Source organism: Gymnoscopelus microlampas, assembly GCF_963454915.1.
Source record: "Gymnoscopelus microlampas genome assembly, chromosome: 16".
NCBI lineage: Eukaryota > Metazoa > Chordata > Actinopteri > Myctophiformes > Myctophidae > Gymnoscopelus > Gymnoscopelus microlampas.
In genome coordinates, this window is record NC_139953.1 from 28,839,666 (window position 1) to 28,862,004 (window position 22,339).

The 22,339-nt window shown below is 41.2% G+C and overlaps 1 protein-coding gene and 1 long non-coding RNA gene across 3 annotated transcripts; one reads left to right on the top strand and one right to left on the bottom strand.

The window, feature by feature from the left end:
* Positions 1–313: 313 nt before the first annotated feature.
* ttc13 (tetratricopeptide repeat domain 13) lies at positions 314–19,914 on the top strand. Of its 2 annotated transcripts, none has more exons than XM_084083119.1 (23): positions 314–541; positions 2,563–2,657; positions 3,858–3,933; positions 4,073–4,143; positions 4,949–5,014; positions 5,191–5,283; positions 6,814–6,930; positions 7,216–7,326; positions 7,781–7,863; positions 8,200–8,341; positions 8,913–9,087; positions 10,968–11,124; positions 11,812–11,942; positions 13,362–13,494; positions 13,640–13,732; positions 14,197–14,280; positions 14,375–14,459; positions 15,348–15,454; positions 16,330–16,465; positions 17,277–17,356; positions 17,709–17,787; positions 17,925–18,004; positions 18,974–19,914. In XM_084083119.1, the coding sequence occupies exons 1-23, from the start codon at positions 361–363 to the stop codon at positions 19,086–19,088; spliced, it is 2,490 nt and encodes an 829-aa protein (XP_083939245.1). In that variant the 5' UTR covers positions 314–360; the 3' UTR covers positions 19,089–19,914. The 2 variants fall into 2 exon arrangements, with proteins under 2 accessions (XP_083939245.1, XP_083939244.1); XM_084083118.1 differs by having other exon boundaries at positions 315–541; positions 15,345–15,454.
* On the bottom strand, positions 19,906–22,019 carry LOC311063604. The gene is made up of 2 exons (XR_014602618.1): positions 20,869–22,019; positions 19,906–20,701 (listed from the first exon to the last, which is right to left on the bottom strand). It is a non-coding gene; the product is annotated as an uncharacterized lncRNA (long non-coding RNA).
* Between the last annotated feature and the right edge of the window lie 320 nt (positions 22,020–22,339).

A 22,339-nucleotide genomic window follows, 5' to 3' on the forward strand; every position in this document is an offset into this window, starting at 1 on the left:
GAGGGGGCGTGTACGATATGGAACAGTAATCGGGTAACTCGCCCCTAAACACGCCCGCCCCCATTATTTCGCGGACCGCTCGCCCCAGAGGTTCTTGCATTCATGTATTTGTTGTTTTACTGAGACTGAGAGGATACGGTTAGACACACATTTAGGTTAGGCATAGTTTACTGAGGTTACGTTTAGGAATAAGGTTATATTATAGGTTTAAGAATAGTTTACTGAGGTTACGTTTAGGAATACCAGGTGGCGACCGTTCCGAGGTCGCCAGATTTGCCCCGGGGCGACTGTGTTTTGGGGCAAGCGTTTTGGTATTGTGTGGAACTACATTAGCGACGCTTCCGCTCTCATCACCTCCACATGAAACACAACATGGCACCTGCCAGCCGTGCTGTTGTTGTGCTAGCGCTCTCACTACTGTACTCGTCCCGGGCCATTTTCTCCACCGAGTATTTCTCCACCCTCACCTTCTTCAACAGCGAACTGCACAAGCATGGATGCAGCTCGCCGTCCGAGTGGGAGGAATATGCGACAGACTGTGGTAAAGGGCTCTTTTAGCGCTGTGTTTCGCCACGTCCTCCTCTCTCTTTACAACTGTTTAGAGTGAGGAACCAAGCTAACTCGCGTATATCGATGTTGGTTACCCTATCGATTTACGTGACCTGGTAAAATTCACGCTTTGCAACCCGCCGGGCACCGCCAAGAAGGGTCGCTCCGACAGGTCAAATTAAAAATATTTAGTTGGTGCGTTTTGAGGTTCATGGTTCTGCTCTTGACGTGTCTTACATTTTATTACATTTTTTGCCAATATTGTTTGTAACAGCGGCCCTTCTTGGCATCAAGGATTTCGACAGGTCACCACATTCGGTGTACCATTCGGCGGTAGATTAACAGTAACAAGTCGGTGTATGCTAACTAGACTGCTTTACTTCCGTGCCCTTTCAGACTGGAGGTGAGATAGACTGCAGTGGTTCTCAACCTGTGGGTCGGGACCTGATTTTGGGGGGGCTCCCCAGATGACATTGAAGTGACAATTTAAGGACTTTTAAAACCTTTCTAATACCTAATGAAAAAATAAAGGAAATTAAAAAAATGGCATTGCTGCATCAAAAGTAATCAACAAACTATACTATAAAAATTGGTCTAACATTGGCCAAATTGTCAAATAATATAAGAAAGAGGCGAAAATAGCGAGGTGTTGTGAGCTTGTAGATTGGCTATTTTCACAATATTTATCTGTGGAATCAAGGTGGGGGGTCCCCAGTTCAAATATGATTATTTTGGGGGTCGCGGCCTGAATTTGGTTGCACTTTGGTTGCAGAGTAAACTGATGATTACTCTATGGAAGATGTGTATGCTGCCTTTTGGCAATGTGACTTCTTTCCTTTGATGTAGAATCCATCTTATTCACATTCCTATGCACTGCAAGTTGTCAAACAGCAACCCCAGCCCACTAATGCTGAATAGACATTTCTGTGGAACCTCATTGCATACTTTGGAAGAAGAATACGGGTTCTGACTGAGTTATCATAGATACATTTTATCAAGTCTGACTTTTGCTTTCATATCTAAAGCAAAAGTCACACTCGATGAAATGCATCTATGATAGTCTTGATTAAAGGATAACTGAGTTGTAGAGCTGTGTGGAATTGCTGATGTCCAAACCACACTATGAGCCTCCTTTGCTGTTCTGGAAGTCATCAGGGTTGAGTCACTTTGACATCTGAGATATTTTGTGTGAAAGTACGGCACACAGTGTGCTACAGTACAGATACTCCTGTGGAGATGTAGCCGCAAGCAACTTAGATGCTACAATGCTATCTGGCATCTAATATAAGTTGCAATACATTACCAAACCTTGACAGCCCATTCATCTAAACAGAAAAGCCTTATTGTATTAAACAAAGTTAAACTCACCAATATTGCAGCTGTACGGAAAGCTTAGGTTATCCTCTTTGTATCTGTAAAGTCTTTGTTTCATAAAAATCCACCATAGAGTAGACATGTTACCTACCTACCAACCTTTCTGTCAATACAAAAGGTGATTATTTTTGTAAGTGTTCGAGTTTGGAAGTGCTCATTGGAAACCATTCAACGGAAATTGCACATAATGCAGGAGGCAGCAGGACGTTGGGTTATTGAAAACAAGCGCTTCCAAAAGTCAAACACTTAGAAAAATAATAACCTGCATGGGATTTATTGACAGAAAGTAGCTCATAACATGTCTATTTTTATGAAACAAAGACTTGACAGATACAAAGAGGATAACCCAAGCTTTCCGTACAGCTGCAATCTTCTTGAGTTTTAACGCTGTTTAAGACAATAAAATAGGACTTTTCTGTTTTAATGAATGGGCTGTCAAGGGTTGGTATTGCAACTTAGATGCCAGATAGCATTGTAGCATCTAAGTTGCTTGCAGCCAGTGGAGATGGCGGCCCTTCAGGAGGGGGTCATTATTTGATTGATTTATACTCCATTGTACAACAAAGTTCTTGCCACATGCTTTTGCTGTCACTGTGTGTCGATATCTTGGATAATTCATTGGTTTCCTATTGTCTTTAGAGTCATCCATTTTGCAGTTGGAGGATCCAGACTGCGAAGAAGGAAGCAACCCACCCTGCGAGTCTGTCTTCTCACTTAATGCTGAAAAGATTCTTGTGAGATATCGTTCTCTCTGACACGCACACACACACACACGAACACACACACACAGATCAAGTGATATAGCCAGTAACCATTTCCTTTTTGAAAAACATGTCACTGTGGTTTCTCCTCAAGTCTAAACAAAGCCGAATATAATCACGAGAGCACCACATTATGTCTTTGAGATACTTTTTCTTAACCTAATTATTCAACTATATTATGAGCTTTGAATTCCATGGCCCATTGACGTTAGAAATGTACCCATAAGATAAAAGACCATAAACATATAGACCATTTGAACTTAAATGAAAACACCAAAGATAGTATGTATCATTGCTGTAACAGTGCCTTTAATCAGTGACAGCCTATGTCTAATCATGACTACAGCTGTAAGACAACCATGATGCCATAGAAATAAATGTGTGGAATGGATTTTTCATTCATAGCAACGCTGTGCGTAGCGTCCTAAAGATAAGTTATTTACATATAAACCCCTCACAGGGCCGAACCTAAAGATTTCGGTACTAAAATTAAAAGAACATGATACAATAGATATGAACCCACATTGAATGACATGCTGACATAATAAAGACCTGAATGCTACAACACAACAGGAAGAGGTGGGGGAGGTGGTGGTTTGTCAACTGACAAGCTGGCAGCTGGGGGAACATATGTGAGGGTATACTGTTTGAGCGTGGGACAGGTTCGACTTACCTAAACTACCGCAATGCTCCATTTATTTCAAATTCTGCACACATACGTTACTCTAATTTTAGTAATTTATGTAAAACATGTGCAACACTATAACTTTAGCTGTAGTCATCTGGGCTATGTGACTAGGTCTCTAATTAATGTGATGTTCTGTGATTAGGTCTGTAATTCATGTGATCTTTTAAGACTTTGTAATAGGCCTAGATGTGTTTTATGTGTTCCATTTTCTACACTCAGGGTCTTAGTTTGGGTGTTTCCCCCAGTTTGTTGATTCGTTACTCTGTTGGCTTCACACAGGAAACCACAATCTAAATGCTGCAGTAACTTGCAATCTTGTTCTGCATCTTAATGTGCCCATGCATACATGCTCACTTATTGTATTATAGCTATATTTCCATACATGTAAAATGTCACATTGTGTGTGCATGTAGTGTACATCCTAACTTTTGTAATGGTCCATATTCTTTCTTGTATGTGCTTGCATGTGTCTGTCTCCCTCACAGACCCAAGCTAAATTGTTTATAGAACAGAAGAAATTCCCTTTCCCTGTAGATAACCACAATACAAATGAAGAACTTGGTAAGTTGACATTTGCTTGATAGAAGCCTTTTGAAATGTTTAAGATCAGTGCACTGAATTCAGCTGTCCTGCATAGCATGCCTTGTCTACAACACTGCTCCCCTGTTGCATGTCTCATCTTTGTTTCCTGTCGTTACAGCCATAGGGTATGTTCTGATAGGTAATGGCCTGTACGATGAAGCCATCAAGCACTTCTCTCTCTTACTACAGGTCAGTCACTGCACTTAAAGGGCCATAGGTCAATACATGTCATCATGGATATAACCGTGTAATGACATTTGATCATAATTGATATTCATACCATACTGAAAGTAATGGACCTGGTATTCATTATTCAATATCTTCCTCGGAAGTCAAACATTACTGAATGCTTTAGAAAATGGTTGGCAGTAAGTAAAGTATACTGAGAGTCAACATGCCAAATGGCTGGTATTGTCCTTTTAACTCGTTCATTGCCATGGATGAAAATTCCCGTCCGATTCTGCAATGTTTTCTCACACAGAACCAGAGATAACGCGATCTGAAGATTTGCTGCTCCATTCACTTCCATGTTAACTTATTACTTAAAAATGCTGTATCTCGGCTCCTGTGTACCTTTTTTTTTTTTTACTATTTATTTTTGGCCGAGACATGTTATTTTCAAAGGCGGACAACAAATGTCAACAAGGTCGCGATGACCTTGTTGACATTTGTGAAACCACACAGTGACACCCTCCCTGAGCAACCATCAGGGGATCGATTATACTGGAGATAAATATTCTGTGACTACTTGAAAAGGTTATAAAACACAAAAATCACTGGCATTGGGGTGAGTTAATTAATGTATATACTCTGGCAGTTAGAGTTAATAAACCAATGTCCATTGGAGAAGAGATATCCTTATTCATTGTGGACTGCAGCCATAAATAGATTGAAAAAAAAATCCAATCTCCTAATTGTGAAAAGTAAATGTTCTTTACCTTTTATTCAACAAAATGCTGTTCGCCTGAGTTCTTGTATTGTGTTATTGTTGCAGAGCGACCCAGAGTTGGTCAGTGCCATCTATGGGAGAGGGATAGCTTATGGAAAGAAAAGTATTCAGGTGAGTTATAACAGTGCCTTTATTGGGAGGCCTCATGAATAATGAAACATCAAATCTTTCCTGACTCTGCGATTATAAGGATGTGCCCACTAGAGACCCTTGTCAGCAGTTGTCTATTTGTTGTGTCTATTCTCAGCAGTTGTGTGTATCCCCCCCCCCCCCTATTTCTGTGCCAGGATATAAAGAATGCTGACTTGGCGTTGTACGAACTCAGCCGAGTCATTACCCTGGAGCCCAATCGGCCGGAGGTGTATGAACAGAGAGCTGAGGTGAGGACAGAGCACATCACTGCGACAGTGACATAGCTCTGCCAGAGCCAATTATCCAAAGTGTTATGTGACTAAAATGGCCAAGGTCCGTAAAACTGCAATAGCTCCTTTTTGTGTGAGTTTTCACAGTCAGAGTGCATGACCCAGAAATGTTGCCATATGAATTTTAAGTAGTTTTCCCTCAGTCTCTGCTCTCTGGCTTTGAAGGTCAGAGATTTCCTGCTATGACATTCCAAATTAGGGTCATAAGACAACAAATATGTATGATTGAGTAGACAAGCCATTTTAGCCAATATTGCAGTTAGAGTAGACACAATTTTTCTTCCTGGGAGTTGAGACATGACCATTACAAATTGAGGGGGGAAATCATTTGGAGCCCCTCAGAGTCATAACCGTTTGTGTTATTGTCTGTGAACTGACTGATGTCTATAACACAGACCAGAAATGAGAGAGGAAGAAAGAAAGAGTCTATCTTAGTATATTCCTCTGTGGAATTAAGATATTAAACCATGGTGGCAGAGATGTCTGTAATCCATGCTGTCCTGAGAATGGCTACGGGCAGTCCGTGTTAAACTCAAGTTAAGATAGTCCATAAAGAAAAGCGTAGTTTAGTCTATACGTTCCCCCTTTTGTCCCCCATGGGATGATGGGGAAAGGGAGGATTCTCAGCACCTAACAAGTCGATGGACTTTCACCTCTATTCCCGTTAGCTTCTGAAATACTACACAGTAAATTCCTCAGTGTTAATTATGCCTCCATTTGTACTCAGGGTTGTGAGGATGATGCGAATAGTCACAATAATTCCCAATGCTGTAGTATTTATGTAAAATGCTGGCATTGATTTTCCAGGCCTTTTTTAAGAGAGAAGTCTCGGCATTCAGAACACATTGGTTGGGAAGAGTTATTTCAGATTTTCACGTGGAACAATATAATCTAGTTTAAAATTGGTGAATTGCCCTTTTAGGAGATGTAATGAACCACACGATGCGCATTACAGAAAATCCCCCAGATTGTTCTCCCAGTTTATTTTCATTTTTCATTTTGTTTTTTTAACCACATTTCCAATCATGCCTAACAGACACTTAAAACAGGGTAATAGGATACAGCAAGGCCCAGGATGAACTCTCATCTCTAGCTGTAGGGTACAAATGGAACCAGAGGGTTGTGACCTGAAGGTTTTATACAGGGCTGTGGACAAGAAACAACTTGGAGAGGAATGTTGTCCTTTTTTTCATATTGAGTGTAATAAATACCATGTTCTTTATTAAGCTTTTTAATGGTCTTTATCTACACTAGGCTCCAATGAGGTCAGAACTTAGTTTGTTCAGTGACATGCGGTGCATTAATTGAGGTTATATGTAAGATAGTAACAAATCAAGCTTGTCTGTCCTGGCTTGACCAGGATTAGAATTTTGCATGTTGCAAAGTTTTCAAAGGAACTGTTTTTGAATATGTCTTTAAGCTGACCTTCCGATTTGTGAGATTGCATTCACATCTAATTGTTTGGGTGTGTGTGTGTGTCCACTCCAGATCTTATCCCCACTTGGTCGTATCAGTGAGGCATTGGGGGACCTGACTAAAGCCATTCAGCTGCAGCCTTCGGCGCGCCTCTACAGACACAGAGGAACACTCCTCTTCATATCAGAGGTGTGTGTGTAATTAAACTTTACAGCTCCCATGAATATATTTGGTGGCTGGCCATCCACCGATGACTTCATCACTGAAGCCTGATGTTTGCTTCAGCAATGAAATGTTGTTTAAAAAGTGTTGGATGTTGTTTTTGTTGAGCGACATGTTGTGTGACACTTTGTGACTAAAGCTTAAATAGGCCTTGAAAGGAAGACTGATGTCAATGATATTTTGAGTTTAGACTTTAAACTGGACAACTGAGTACATCCTCATATTTACCATGCGCTGACCCTTCCCCCTCAGGACTATGTTGCTGCTATGGAGGACTTCCAGCAGTCTCTGGACCTAAAGAAGAACCAGCCTATTGCCATGCTGTACAAAGGGCTCACCTTCTTCCACAGAGGCATGCTCAAGGTATAATGTGCTAGTCTCACACTGTACCATTGCTGTTTCTGCTGCAGCTAATTTATTTATCTCAATACAATTATTGGTCTCAACAAATTTGGGAGCAAAATTATTTTATTGCCTTTTTAGGTTTCATCTCTATTCATCTGTCCCACCAGCAGGCTGTTTCAGTTATTCTAAATTAAATCACAACTCCAGATGCTAGATTTTACTTGAGGAAATGACAATACCCTGACACTGACAACTGGTACATATAATAGGGTTAGTTTTGTTAGCACCGTTTCCTTTCAGTGTTACATCCGGGGGTTGCTGTAAAACAACAACATGATTAAGTGTTTGAATGGCCTTGAAGCTGCTACCCCTGTAAATTCTCTTTTCACGCATTTTTACAAAGCATGAAAAGAGTTACTTTTTTGTTTTTGTTTCAATCCGTACAAACATTCTCACCCTTCCTCTCTTCTAGGAAGCGATCGAGACATTCAAAGAGGCTCTGAAGTTGAAGGCTGACTTCATTGATGCATATAAAAGCCTTGGGCAGGCCTACAGGTACAAACAACACAGCTTGAACCATATTCTTCAATGTTTCAAGTTTGACTTGTGTTTCCTGCTGAGTGCTTTTATGCTCTGGAGGATTAACTCTTAACCATTTGATGTGGATTGCATTCAAAATACATTCTCCTTTTTAAACACAAACTAGTTTCTACCATCTGTATTATATTTAATTACCAAGTAGTAGTCCAATACTAATACGTTTGTTTTACTTCTCTATTCTTCTCTACTTCTCTCTATTCTTCTCTATTTATTTTATCACTCTGATGTGGTGTGCACTGTGTGACATTATTTTGGGGGGAAAAAAACATTTTCTCTCTCTCTCACACACAGAGAGTTGGGTGATTTTGAGGCAGCAATGGAGAGTTTTCAGAAAGCTCTAATGTTGAATCAGAACCACATTCAGTCTCTCCAGCTCAGAGGCATGATGCTGTACCACCACGGCTCACTGCAGGAGGCTATAGGCAACTTCAAGGTACAGACACATGAAACAACAAACACCCTCTCAAGCTGTGAATATTGGATTGAAATGATTCTGTTCTCTTCTCCTTTTCCTCTTTTTTCCCCCTTTTACTTTCTTCTCTCAGTTTTCCTCTCTCAGTTTTACTCTAGAGCTCCTTTTGCTTTGCCTCTTTTCTACACTCTTCTCCTCGTCCCTCTTGCCAAGCATGTAGAACTCGTCCAGTGATGCTCCTTGACATGTTGGTGGAGAATGTGGTTAGGTCTTGTCACCATGTATTAGTGCAAAGATGACTCCTTCCACCACAGACTAACACACAGTGTAATTTATATACTTTGAGGTTAAGTATCAGTACACTGAAGTTTCTGCTGTTTTCTTCCTCAAACACTATGTGTAAAAGACTATATGATGTAAAGGTTTTATGATTTCCATTACGGCTTTCCTTGTCCACTCTAGTCTCTACTCTGTCTCCTCCCACTCTCTCTGAGGCACTCAGCCTCAATTACTTTTACTCTTGTGTTCCCATCACCCCTCTCTCCCATTCACTGACCCCTTCATTATCTCGTCTTTCCACTCCATCTTCCAGAGGTGTCTCCAGCTAGAGCCCTACAACGAAGTGTGTCAGTACATGAAGGGGTTAAGTCACGTGGCCATGGGGCAGTTCTACGAGGGCATCAAAGCTCAGACCAAGGTCATGCTGAACGACCCCCTGCTGGGGCAGAAAGCCAGCTCAGAATACCTCAAAGTCAAATACCTCAGAGGTACTATGCACACAGTACACCTGCATTTTATCATCGAGACACTTCCTGTTTTAAAATTGCGGTTCTTCAACTCTGGCACTGCTTAGGCCCACGTCCTTGATTAGACCACTAGAATGACAGACACCAAGCAAATGTGATTTACCGTTTGCAGTCCTGAAACCCAGAAGTAAGTTCATACTTCAAGTTCTGAGTGAGTGAACTCAACCCCTTTGCCCACAGGCTTATCAATTTATACAGAAAACAAGGTGTGTGCTTAACATAAGCCTGTATGACGTACATTACACCTGTTATCTACACTCAGACTATCCAAATGGCATGAATATGCCAAAATATAAATCATAAAATGAAATTGCACCTGTTAAAGATGCAGTAAGTGATGTTCTTTTGTTAAAATATGTGTTGAATAGCTCTATATTATGATAGCAATGATTTCTTTTCAGGTCGGAATATCAATTTTATCCAATCGGAGATAAAAGAGAGAGAACCAGTCAAATTGGAACTGATAAACGAACATTATAACATTTTAAGATGATAAATGAGTACTCTCTCCTGTTTGGATTAAACTGGCAACCCACCTGAAAATTAATTTCCTCTTTGTTAAATAGATGGAGAGACGGGCAGATGCCTATTATTGCAAACAAACACGCTACAGCAATGATTACCATGTGAATATAGAGCTTTAACCTTTTAACATGAACTAAAATCACTTGCACTACGATTAAAATCTCCAACATGAAATGTTAAGCTGATGTGTTCTTTTTAGCCCTGCTAGTGGTGTGCTCTAAGGATGATATCTTATACATTTCTCAAAATCTACTGGGTGGAACTTTCTGTGTACCTTTATGCCCCCCAGAGGATGGCAGTTACTGATATTGGTGACCCAATGGCCTTGCCTCTAGCACCACCATTAGGCAAAATGTTCTACTAGGACACAAGATATCAAAATATTTTACAGGCGGGTTGCCGTTCGATTTGCTGAGTGCTTTTATGCTCTACGGAGGATTAACTCTTAACCATTTGCGGTTCATACCAGGCTCGAAATTCAACATACCACTGGTATGTGTGTAGCGTTACCCTTGATGTCACCCAATAATAATTCAGAATCTCAACAAAAGATATTGCTACAACAATACAATTTAACAACAATAATACTTTTACTGGATGCAATGAATTAAAAAATAATGCTTTTGTAGCCATTAATCCTAAGTGAATATATAGTATATATACGCCTAATGGTAATCTTAAAATGGTTCATTTTCAGCCCCATTAGTGAGTGCGTGGGGCTCTAAGGATAGCATTGCTAGTCGGTTCAAACTGCTTTGGTCCTGTTTAGTGTAGCTACTAGTGCTTTTAGAATCCTTTTTTTTTTATTGTGTGTGGTTCAAAACAAAAACGTGTTGTTCATTTGCATAGATTACCTTCCAAAACATGGGAACACCATAAGCCTTTGTTTGCTACTGAGCTTATTTTCCTAATTTATCCAAAACCCAATGGCGGAGGTTATGCAAGGTTGTCCTGAAAAGACTTGTCATGCTTGTAGCACTGTATTTACTTCTGGTGCATAGAATACGGTACAATGGGGTTCCTGGCAGCCAGGGTTGAAGAATCCTGAATTGACCACTTAACTATAGTTGGTCTGCTCCTTTTTTCCCTCTACACCTCCTCACTAAAAATAGCTGATCTACAAGCTGACAATGTATCGCATTGTGACGTGTTGTGAGCCTGTAGATCTGCTATTTTCGCCGAATATTTGCTCCATCTTAGAGACATTATTATGTATTCTTCTTTATCCATCAAAGCAACAAACAAAAGTGAAAGGAAACTTAGTTAGGCCTACACCTTTCCCCACCTCTCATTTGTACTTGTGTTCCCTCTCTCAGAGTACTCTCGCTATCTGCACTCCCACTTGGACATACCAGTAGCAGAGTACAATGTGGACCAGGATCTGCCAGGAAACTTCAAGAACCACTGGGCCAAGAACCTGCCTTTTCTTATTGAAGACTATGAGGAACAGCCAGGCCTGCAGCCCCATATCAAGTAGGTTGAGAAGAATGTATTATCACAAACCCAGCCTTGATTTGTCCTGGGTGAGGGGAGTGATACATGGACATGGAGGGTGATAACTGTTATCAGATATGGCAGTAGCTTCCCGATCTGCGCAAGCTAAAGTACAACTGCACGGCAAGTGAAAAATTACTTACACTGTTGCTGGCTCTCGTTTTTGTGAGTTATTGGCCGGGAAATGCGGGAATTCATCGTTGCCTGCGCTAACCAACCTGAGGCAATGGCGAATGCCTGGGTGATAATCTGAATTTATAACGACGAATAGAAGGAAGTGCATGCAATCATAGAATTGTACTTGTACATCTGTAATACTACACATAGCACTTGTATAAATAAAAAATAATGTAATATTGGTGCTTTCCTGCCGAGGTGACAAGACTCTAAACTCGTAAATTAGTAGATTTGACCAGTGGCCACTATTAGAAGCTTCATTGTATGTAGGCTTGTTTTTTCCACAGTCTGACTACAAGTATTGCATGTTAATGTTGGACCCTCAGCGAGCGGAGTCAAACATTATTTTTCATTTCCACTGACCGGTTGCTCCGGTACAACATCAGATCAACAGACTACATGCATCACATACTGTATCAAAGGATATACCAATACCAAGCTAGCCTTCTACATACAGTGAGTAGCATGTCCCGTCCTTGTGATTTGCAGGGATGTGCTACCTCAGAACTTTGACAGCTACAGCAGCGAGGTGCAGAAGCTCATCTGCACGGCAGACCACCTGGGAGCTCTAATGCAATACAACACACCAGGCTTCCTGCCAAACAGGAGAATACATAGAGGTAACACACAGAGTCATCCGTGTGCATGTGAATTTTGCACACTTAGCTTATGTCATTGCATGCTAATAAAATAATAATCTCTTATAATATATTTAAAGATACTGATCAAAGTATCAATGATTGCGACCGTAGGTCGCACTTACTACAGAAAGCTGCTCCAGGTGTCCGTCCGTCACTCCGTCACTCCGTCACACACGTCACACTTTTGCCCTGCTCATATCTCCGCACCCATTGCCCCGATCCATGCCACATTTTGCACACACACTCCTTACCTGCCAAACTACACCCTCCAAGGACCCCCGGAGCTCCAGGGACCCCCAGCTGCCTCGGGGACCCCCAAGTGTAAAAAATGAGCACATGTGGACAAATTACCAAATGACCACCCCAACGGGGCTGCTCACGGGGCATTCCCGGGGACCACCCACTCCTGGTGCTCCAGAACGGATGCAAAAGTGGTGGCGCCCCCAGTGGAGGACCCCCTGCCACTGCAGCTCACATAAAATGCCGTAACTCGGGGCCTTGCCCCCCACAAACAATCCCTCCTTTCCCCTATAAACACACTCTCTCTCCCACACCACACACACACACACCAACAGCTCTTGCCTGCACACCTTTGCTTTTGGTCGTATTTCTCAGCATTCACTCTGTTACCCATTTGCAACAGCTACACATTACACGTTTTCTGCCCACAGAAACGCCACCATGTCACAGCTAACCCCACATTTAGACCACCAAACAAAACTATACATTGCCCACACAACTAGGAACCAATCGCCGTTACAGCCCTCTTCTGTATACATGTGACCTACGGTCGCTTATCTCCCGATTAGGGAGTCTTACTGGTTTAATAACTGGAAAACCTGCAGTAAAGGAGGGATGTGTAGTATGTTGAGAACAGTCTCGAGGCCCTGCATTTTCCTGCCGTGCTTGAGTTCCACCAGCCGTGGGGGGTGTGGCCACCCTGGAGGTGATGCTGACCATGCACAGGATATTGTTACATTGTCTCTAAACTTACCTTTACCTCCATATTTTCTGAAAGCAGACTTATTAAAGTTGAAGCAACACACATGATCATTTTGATCAGATTATTTTCCCTTTACACTGTTGGAGGACACAAGGGAAATAAATATTGGCCCTTGAGTAGGAAGCAGTTTAGTTAAACTATCTTACTGGAAAATCCCATCTATTAGCCCAGTCCTATTGGTCTGATTTTAAAGTGTGGTTTGTCTGTTGAGTTTCCACTAACCCCACATCAGATGTCTTCAGTGCATGAATAGATGGTCTTCAGTAGCTTGAATATACCTTCACATGTAGAAACATTATTTTGACAGTGAGCTGTATTGTAATTGGTCATTAATACTCTGATGATTATTGTGGTCAAATTCAGTGTTTAATAATGCTCATGACCCGTCCTACCAGCCATGGGCCTGGCCACCCTGGAGGTGATGCAGGCTATGCACAGGACATGGAGCAACTCCAAGGTCCGAGTGAACGGCAAGACCAGGCAGATGCAGTGGAGAGACATGTTCGATATAGCCGTCAAATGGAGAAGGTGAGGTTAAAAAAAGTGACGATAAGAGAGAAATTAATTCTGATCAGCTCCCCATGGTCTCTCTTTCTCTAAAGTGACAGTATTACCAGAATAAAATGTCTTCTCCCCCCCCCCCCCCCTCTTCTTTTTTTTACTGTGTGCATAGGATTGCGGATCCTGACCAGCCAGTTCTGTGGTTAGACCAGATGCCTGCCAGGAGTCTCAGTCGAGGCTTTAACAATCATATCAACCTCATAAGGTAACCGGCAACTAGACTCACTATCCCTTCACTTCAATCTCCAGTATTGTAGGATAGTTTAGCAAGGTAACAAAAATAAACATTGTACTCGGTTCAGTATTGAATGGTCCTGGTGATTTCTAGGGCGTAACTTAATACATCTGTGATGTGATGGCCAATAACACATCAACAATCACTAAACCCCATTTTCTATTGAACATCTAAACTCAGCAAATGAGACTGTTCAGTGTGTTGATATTGTTACGTTTTCTCTAAAATTACCTCCATGTTTTTTATGTTTATTTACTGAAAGCAGACTTGTGAATAACAGGGGTTAAAGTTAACTACTAACACAACTAACCACAATGAAAATGTGTCTGTTCTGAATTTCTGTTGACGTTATGGTGACGTTCCACTAAGCTTGCATCAGACGTTTATAGTGTATAAATAGCAAGTCTTCAGTCTGCATTTGTTTCTGTGTTCAGGGGACAGATCATCAACATCCGGTACCTGGCCTACTTTGACAATATCCTCAACTTCATCAAAGACAGAATACTGGTGTACCACGGGTGGGTTACATACAAGAACAACACGTAATGTCAACATAATATGTCCTTAATTTGACTTGCCTGAAGGTAATTGGTTTCTCATCCTCTCTCTCAGGGCATACAATCCCAGAGGTCTGCTGGAGGTGCGGCAGGCTCTAGAGAATGTTAATAAAGTGGAGGATCTGCTTCCTATAATGAAGGTAGGGGTGAGGGGTAATGATGACGACTGAATATCTACAGTATGTAGCTGAATTATAAAAGACCTTATCTCACAAGGGCCAGGGTCACTGGCTGATCCAGTGATGTTAGTGGAGTTAAAGTGGGACTTGGGGCAGGAAGCGAGGGTTGGGTCTGGGATGTCAACTCTTAGCTTATTCCCCATCTGCTCACTTATACTAGGAACACATTCAACATTTGATTTACTTTTTGGAACAGTATACATACTTAAAATAACAAAGAAACGCAAAGTGAAGAATATTTATGGCTGTATAAATACAAATAAACAAGACTAGGCAAGCCTAGTTATGCCAGACCTGGATACATGCCAAACTACTAGGGGGGGGGGGGGGGGGGAGTGATCAGATGGGCTCCGAATGCTTTCTAGATGTTTGCGTGGGCCATGATCCAGAAAAGGTTGAGAATCACTGATGCAGGGGATATGTAAAAGATCAACACATTTGTCAGTTAATGTCAACTCTTACGTGTATAAGCAACCATTTCCTCTATGGAAACACCCAAGTATAGTTAACAAACTTTTAAACTTTTAGCCATTATAGATGTGAAATTAATCTAGATTGAGGAACTGCATGGCCCAGTTATCACCTAACATTTTATCAGAAACTGTTTTTGTTTGACTGTATAGCTGAATAAAACACGGCATGGATTTCACAAAGTCCAACTGTGACAAATTGTGTGAAGAGCTAGTGTATGATTGGGTAGTTTGATCAGGTTATAATGAGAGATGTGCATGTGTGCGTTGAAGTAGTTTAGAGGAGTATTTTTGCATTGTGTTCTCACAAATCTCCAGCAGTGCACCAGTGAAAACCCATGAGCTGTGTGTGTGTTGCATGCGTTGTTTCTTGAAGCAGTTCAACAGTAAAACCAGGGACGGCTTCACGGTCAACTCCAAGGTGCCCAGCCTGAAGGACCCCGGGAAAGAGTATGACGGTTTCACCATCACCATCACTGGAGACAGGTGGGCTCTGCTCCTCTATATGGTTCTACTGTATAGTTCTGGAAATTAGCTTCAACCTTTTGATTTAATTTGGCCATAGGAAATTGAATAATCAATGGGTCTCACTCCGTGTTTTACCAAGCAACAAATTGGCCTTGTCCCAATGTCTACACTCACACTTGCAGACTTTGAGGTGCGAGTTCCAGGATAGTATTTGAGTGAAAGATCAAATGCATTTCAGAAGCCATATTATGGCAACGCTGATTAAGTCAGCGTCATGCTCAGACACACACACACACACACACACACTCTAACTCTGCATGTAAAACTATCTTTGTTTTTCCACCTGTTGGAAAACCCATCTTCAAAGAGATGCGGGTTGGAGAAGAAATGCCTTTAGTAAACATGAGGGACAGGAGATAGAAAATTGTAAAGTTTATCAAAAAGTAAAAATATTGGATTACTGTGCTTTGTCTCATCTCTGGCTCACTGGTTGAAACTAACTGTTGAACATTGGATGAAATATCAGTCCATACAAAAGTGGCTAAATGAGCTCTGAAGTATGACATCATGTGATATTTATGTAGAATTTAATCTGGGAAAGTATTAGTTGTATGAAAATTAAAAGTACTGACAGGCTTGTTATAAATGTAGGGTGAACAACACCTGAATTCCAATGGGCAGTGGAAGATATAAAGTTTTGCAATGACAACCCTTTTGGGAGACGAATATCATATTTAGTTGAATCCATAATTTTATTACAATCAGCTAAACCAAATGTTATTTGTAAATGACTTGAATGACTTATAAACAAAACCCCATAACATGCTGTACCCTCTTGCTAGAAACCACTCAGGGAAACAAACAAAATTAATGGAAATATATTGGTGTGTTAGGGTGGGGAACATGCTTTTCTCAGTGGAGACCCAGACCACAGAAGAGAGGACCCAGCAGTATCAGTCAGAGATAGAAGCCATCTACAAAGACCTCACTGCTAAAGGAAAGGCCCTCATGCTGTCCACTGAACTAGGGGTATGAACAGCTTTCTTGCATTTTTGTTTCTATAACTCTTTCTTTATTTTGCTCTTCCCTTCACAATTTCTTTCTTTTGCTCCTTCTGCGATTTATTCCTTTAGCCAGGCCCCTTTCTTTCTTTTGTCTTTTTGTCCTTGTCCTCTCACCCCTCTCTGCTTTTTTCTCTTCCTCTCCTCTTTTCTGCTTTTCCAGGTCTTGTTTGTTAACTGTGCGGGTATTGTCAACCAAGCCACTGTGTTCTTTGGTTCCATTGTTCAGCTGTATATTTTACAGTGTCATTCAATCCCTGTTGTTGCTCTGCAGTGCGATGGCACTGAACAATAACCTCTATTATCATCATGACCAGACATTATAATATGCCTTTCTCTGGCAGTGGAACAATACAGTATGTTTCTGTCACTTTGGGGGAATATGCAAAGTAGAAGTATTCATCATGTCCCTCTGTATGGCTTTGGTGTCATTTAAAGTCCTGACAGCTCCCTTGTATCCTCATGTCTTTACGTTATTAGCAGCACTCTGAATTAGCAAAGTGACTACTTCTTGAAACATCTGCATGGCATATGATATATTGTTAGAATTCTTAAATCCTTTCATTTTCTGTAACCTCTGTTTGATCTGAAACAGAGATATTACCTGGCAAGTAGGGCTGCAACTATCAATTCTCTTAACGATAACTCTCGTGTTGTGAGCCCGTAGAATAATGTTTACTAAAATCTAAAAATGCATTAATTCAATTAGTTCAATTAACTGTTGCACCCCTACTGGGTACAAAATAACAAAACGGCACACGTGTTTTCTTGTCATTCAGGATGCAGATGCTGTATGTAACCTGATCCTCTCACTGGTTTACTACTTTTGCAACCTGATGCCTCTCTCCAGAGGATCCAGGTAAGGACAAGTTCAAATGGCTTGCAGGTATTATTTTAAATACTATGAACCCTATTCAGACTTTGAAATTTGGCCTATAGTGACACGCCCAAAATAGGGATGCCAGGTTGAAGTGGTTAAGTCTCTCTGTGGATTTTATAAATATTTAACCAATGAAAAGTATTAACAAGTGCTTGTTACTAAATATAACTACACTGGAACCAAAGTTCTGTTTTCCATTTACTGAAAAGTAATGTTTTTGGAGATACAAGGTTTCTGCTTGACAGCAAAGATATGATGTTGGCATTGTAAAGAGATGAGAGACCGTTGTCCTGATCTTGCATTTCTCCCCCTCCTCCGTTTGTGTCTCCAGTGTGGTGGCATACTCTGTCGTCATGGGGGCGCTAATGGCCAGTGGTAAGGAGGTCATTGGCAGGATCCCTAAAGGAAAGGTAAAATACATTTTAAAAAATCAACACAGGCCATCTATAATGTTGACATTTTCATTTTTTTTTCAACCCAGCACCTTTTTTAAGATGTGCGTGTGACTACAAGACATTAACCCCCAATTATTTGCCATGGGTTTCAGCTTGTGGACTTTGAAGCCATGACCACACCCAGTCCAGATGGCTTCAGTAAAACGGCCAAGAGCTGGATGAACCTCAAGAGGTGAGAACATTTATAATTAGGTGTTTTAATATTTATAATTATTATTGCTGGATTTAATCATTTCCACCTTCATAGTTTTGAGGGTGGCAGTAGTGAGTGAGTAAATAGGTTGTAGCGAGGGAATGTATCCCTGTTTCACAATGCGCTCGACCCCTGGGAGATGTATTGCTGGGTAACCGCCTTCCATTCCGACATCCCACTACTCCGACTACGTGGCTTCCGCGTACGGTTAGGGTTAGGTATAGGGTTAGTAACCGTCGGAAAAGGCGACATGTCGGAAAGCCGACATGTAACCGTATTGCTGAGGTTGAGTGCAACACCTACCATCAGCTCCCAGTACTTACTGTGCGACTTGCCACACCCAAGCTGTGCTACTCATCATACGCTGAGTTGGTGGTGCCCGGGATCAAACCCATGTCCTTGTGGTCGTACGGCAAGTGCTCTACCGACTGAGCTACCCGGACAGTAGCGATTAATAGAAGCAAATTCTGTGACCTGAAGACTTTGTGAAGGCGTTTGAGTTTCAATAATCATGTGCATAGACTCTTCAGCCGTTGCAAAACTAACCCGCCTCTGTTTACACGATTGATTCATCCTCCACCATGTGGCTTTTTGGTTTGATTGAGAAAGCCACTGATTCAGAGTCTCTGCCACAGAGAAGGCCTGTTTTTAAATTGTGCACAAACTCAACCCAGCCATTATGGCAATATCTGTCTGGGGCGACGAGTGCACCTATTGATGACCAAGACTTCATGATGTTGGACAGTACTCATACTTTTTCAACTCATAGTGTGCAGGACTGCTGTGATTTATGCCATAAACAGCGAGACATCCACCGTTGCAATAAACACTCATGATTTGGGACCAGAATAAATTACTACAATTATGAAGTATATATCATTCACTAACTCAAGTGGTTTCAGTGTTAGGTTGTTCTTTAATCATTTTTTTCTTTTTCTCCCTCTGCAGTTTACCAAGCTGGTACCAGAGTCTTCCATCTGTAGCAGAGACCTTCCCTTCGACCAGAACCATGATAGAGGTCCTCAACACAGACTCCACCTCGCATTGTCCGAAGCAGTCCTAACAGAACGTGTGTGGGACAGAGTTTGTCCATGGAAGTCTTAAAATGAGCTTCTTTAACACTGGACGGAAACGAGAGACGCTCTCCTTCTGCAGCCCAAACCAATCTGGACAGGGTTACCCAAAACCATTTATTATCATCTTTCAATGAACCCTAGATAATCTTAGTGCCACTTTGGGGGAGTCTTCCGAGACCCTGGGGCATAATCACATTGGCACATTAGTAGTTTTGACCACCAAAAAATATACCATTCTTTTGAGGCAAATTAAAAGAATTATTTCTATTGGACCTTTTAGTATAAGGGCGTGATCTATTTGATTTGCCAAAACCGTGGTGGAGCTTACCTGGATAGCATATAGCCCATCCAATCGTCATAAGTTAATTACCCTAATACAACACTGGTGAAGTTTTGAGCGACGCCATGCTTTTATATCCACTGTATGGCAGTGGACGCACGCCAGAATGTGAGTGTTGAAACTGGCTGCTAGTTGGCTTGGGATGCAGAAGGGATCCCATCACCCTGTCTCTCTTTCTCTGCCCATAGGCCACACTCCAAACCACAAAGCACAACTTTCATCCCTTAAAATATTAGCATGAACAATCTAAATCACACTGACCTGAATCCTACCTTTTTATATCTGGGTTTGTTGCACTCATCAGTGCAACAAACGCAGATGCTAAAGGTTAAGCTAAATTTATACTCTTGTGGGATGAAGTATGAATTAGGCAGTAGGATATGGATCTCACAGCCCTTGCCACCAAGATAAACTGAGACTTTGGTGGTGTATATCTTGTGAATATTCATAATTCTAATTGGCACTTTACCTCCTCAACACGGCCACCTAATTTACACACACACACACACACACACACACACACACACACACACACACACACACACACACACACACACACACACACACACCCAATCCAATCTATCAGCAGAGAAAAGGGACAAGATTTTAATGCTATAAATGAAAGAAGAAAAATAATCTTCAGGGCTACTCTATTCCACTTGGAATACTTGAACAAAGAAAAACAAAAAACAAGCAGTCTTTGGGGAGTGTCGTGCCGTCTAAAGGCGTTGACCCTCACAGTTTTAAATTGACAAATTGTAGGTTGGTATAAAGATGGGTTGGCTGCTGAGCTCCTTTTTAACAAGGAATCTTCTTGAAGAACAGACCTCAGAGATTTCAGAAATGTTATATTTCATAGAGAATATTAGGCACATAGAGAGTCACACTAATAGATTTTTTGTAGGTGCTTAAGCCTGAATTATACTTAGTTGTGCATGGGTGTCACGCATAAAAAATGGCAGATCTACAACGCGGTCTACAATACATCACACTGCAACGTTGTGAGCTTGTAGACCTGCTATTTTTGGTGTGCTACCAAGTATAAATCAGGCATTAGTCTGCCTTAAGGACTGCATGGCTTAGTAGTTGCCTCAGACGAGGTATGGAAAAAAGGATTTGGGTTTGTGTGTACATGAAGCAAGAAAAATCCATTGAGACAGACCTCTGTGGGATTAGGGTTAAACTTCGTCTTCGAATGAGCCAGGGAAATCCTTGGATTTAAACTGTCTGCTCCCTCGCCTCAGTTCTATTTTATTTTCCCTCTTAAAAAAAACATTGATTGACACATGATTTTTTGAAAATGATGGAGATATAAAATTTTATGACATGTCACGGTTCTTAAATCAATTTGGATTAAAATTAGATTGTAAAGGTCACCTGACCGGTGGTGTTTTGTCAGTATATGCATCAGTCCTAAAAGATGCAACTTAACCCAGTTTTTTGTTACTAGTGCCTCAAAATAAAATAGTAGCCGCAGCTTATGACATTCTCTTACAGTAAGTAGTTCTGTGTATTTTAGAGTTGCTAACGGGTGTGACAAATTCGGCAAGTGTGTCCTCGAAATCTCTGATGTGTGGTTGTTGGAGAGGATTCCTTGTGGTTTAGTGAGAGAAGCAAACTGTGCTGTGCCAGTTGCATCATTCCAATGGTTTGCTTTGAACAGTGTCTGTGACTTTTACATTATTTGCTTTTCATCTTTTTTTTCTTTGGAATTTCACATTTCTGTTTTTAAATTAATCTGACCCAATTGGAAGTTTTGAGAACTTTTTTTCTCCATCTGTTTCATGGTGAAACAGAGGAACACTCACTTCATCTGTTTGTTAAATGTTCCAGAACGTTGCCGCATTTCAGGTTGAGGTACAGGCGTGCTTATGCATTAAGCCAATACTTAAAAGTTAAAACGTTCTTTTGTGGATATATTCCACCAAACAATTCAAAGAAAGTAGACTACTTGTTCTGGTCTATGGAGATATTTAGAGTTTAGATGATCTTGCCAAGAATTCCTCTGTCATGCATTAAAAACAATGGCTACATTTAAATGCACATGGTGTTCTGAATAGTTCAATATGCTTGTTTAAATATTTGGCGTTTATGCTTCCATGAATATCAAATCTTCTGTTATTGTTCCCAAAACAATGTCCAATAAGCCAATCTTGCTTGTCAGTCTAAAATAGACGGAAGGGAATTGTTTTGTGTTGTACTATACAGTATATTGCCCCGACACACGGTCCTTTAGAAGAAAAACTGTGATAACTTTGATCTCTTTGGGGAGAACTGCTGTAATTCACTTTCCCATTTACCCACCCATACTTTTGATTGTCCTGACTTGGAATCTGGTTCTTGTATTTTTCATTGTTAAGTTTTTTGCACTGGGTCAATCATTTTAAGTGCTAGGTTGGGCCTTTTAAAACGAGGAGTCGACCTCCCATCTTGAAGTCTAAAACTTGAAGGAAGATATTTTTTATTGAATGGGAATGTTAAGCGGTCAATAAAACGGGTTGGTGAATTTAAGAACGTCTTTCCTTCTGTGTGTGTGTGTGTGTGTGTGTGTGAGTGAGAGAAGTTTGTAGGCTAGTACACAGGCAATGGGAGCATCTAGAGCAATCTAAACAATATGTTCTGGAAAGACATCAGTCATCGTTTGGTTTGGTTTGGTTTTCATCCTTAAAGAAGGCTATAGCTGTTTGTGCGTTATTCGCTAGACTGGGATCAATTCGCTCTGCAGGTTACTGATCTTGGGTCTAAGCGGATACGGAAACGTTAAGTGCGTGCGTGTGTGTGTACGTGCAAAATACCGGATGCAGTAGGCGGGTTCTAGACCGGATCTCACTGGTTAATTTTTAATAGAGACCAGGCTTTCCACCTGGTGACGCAAGGTCCTCTGTCAGAGCGCTTGAC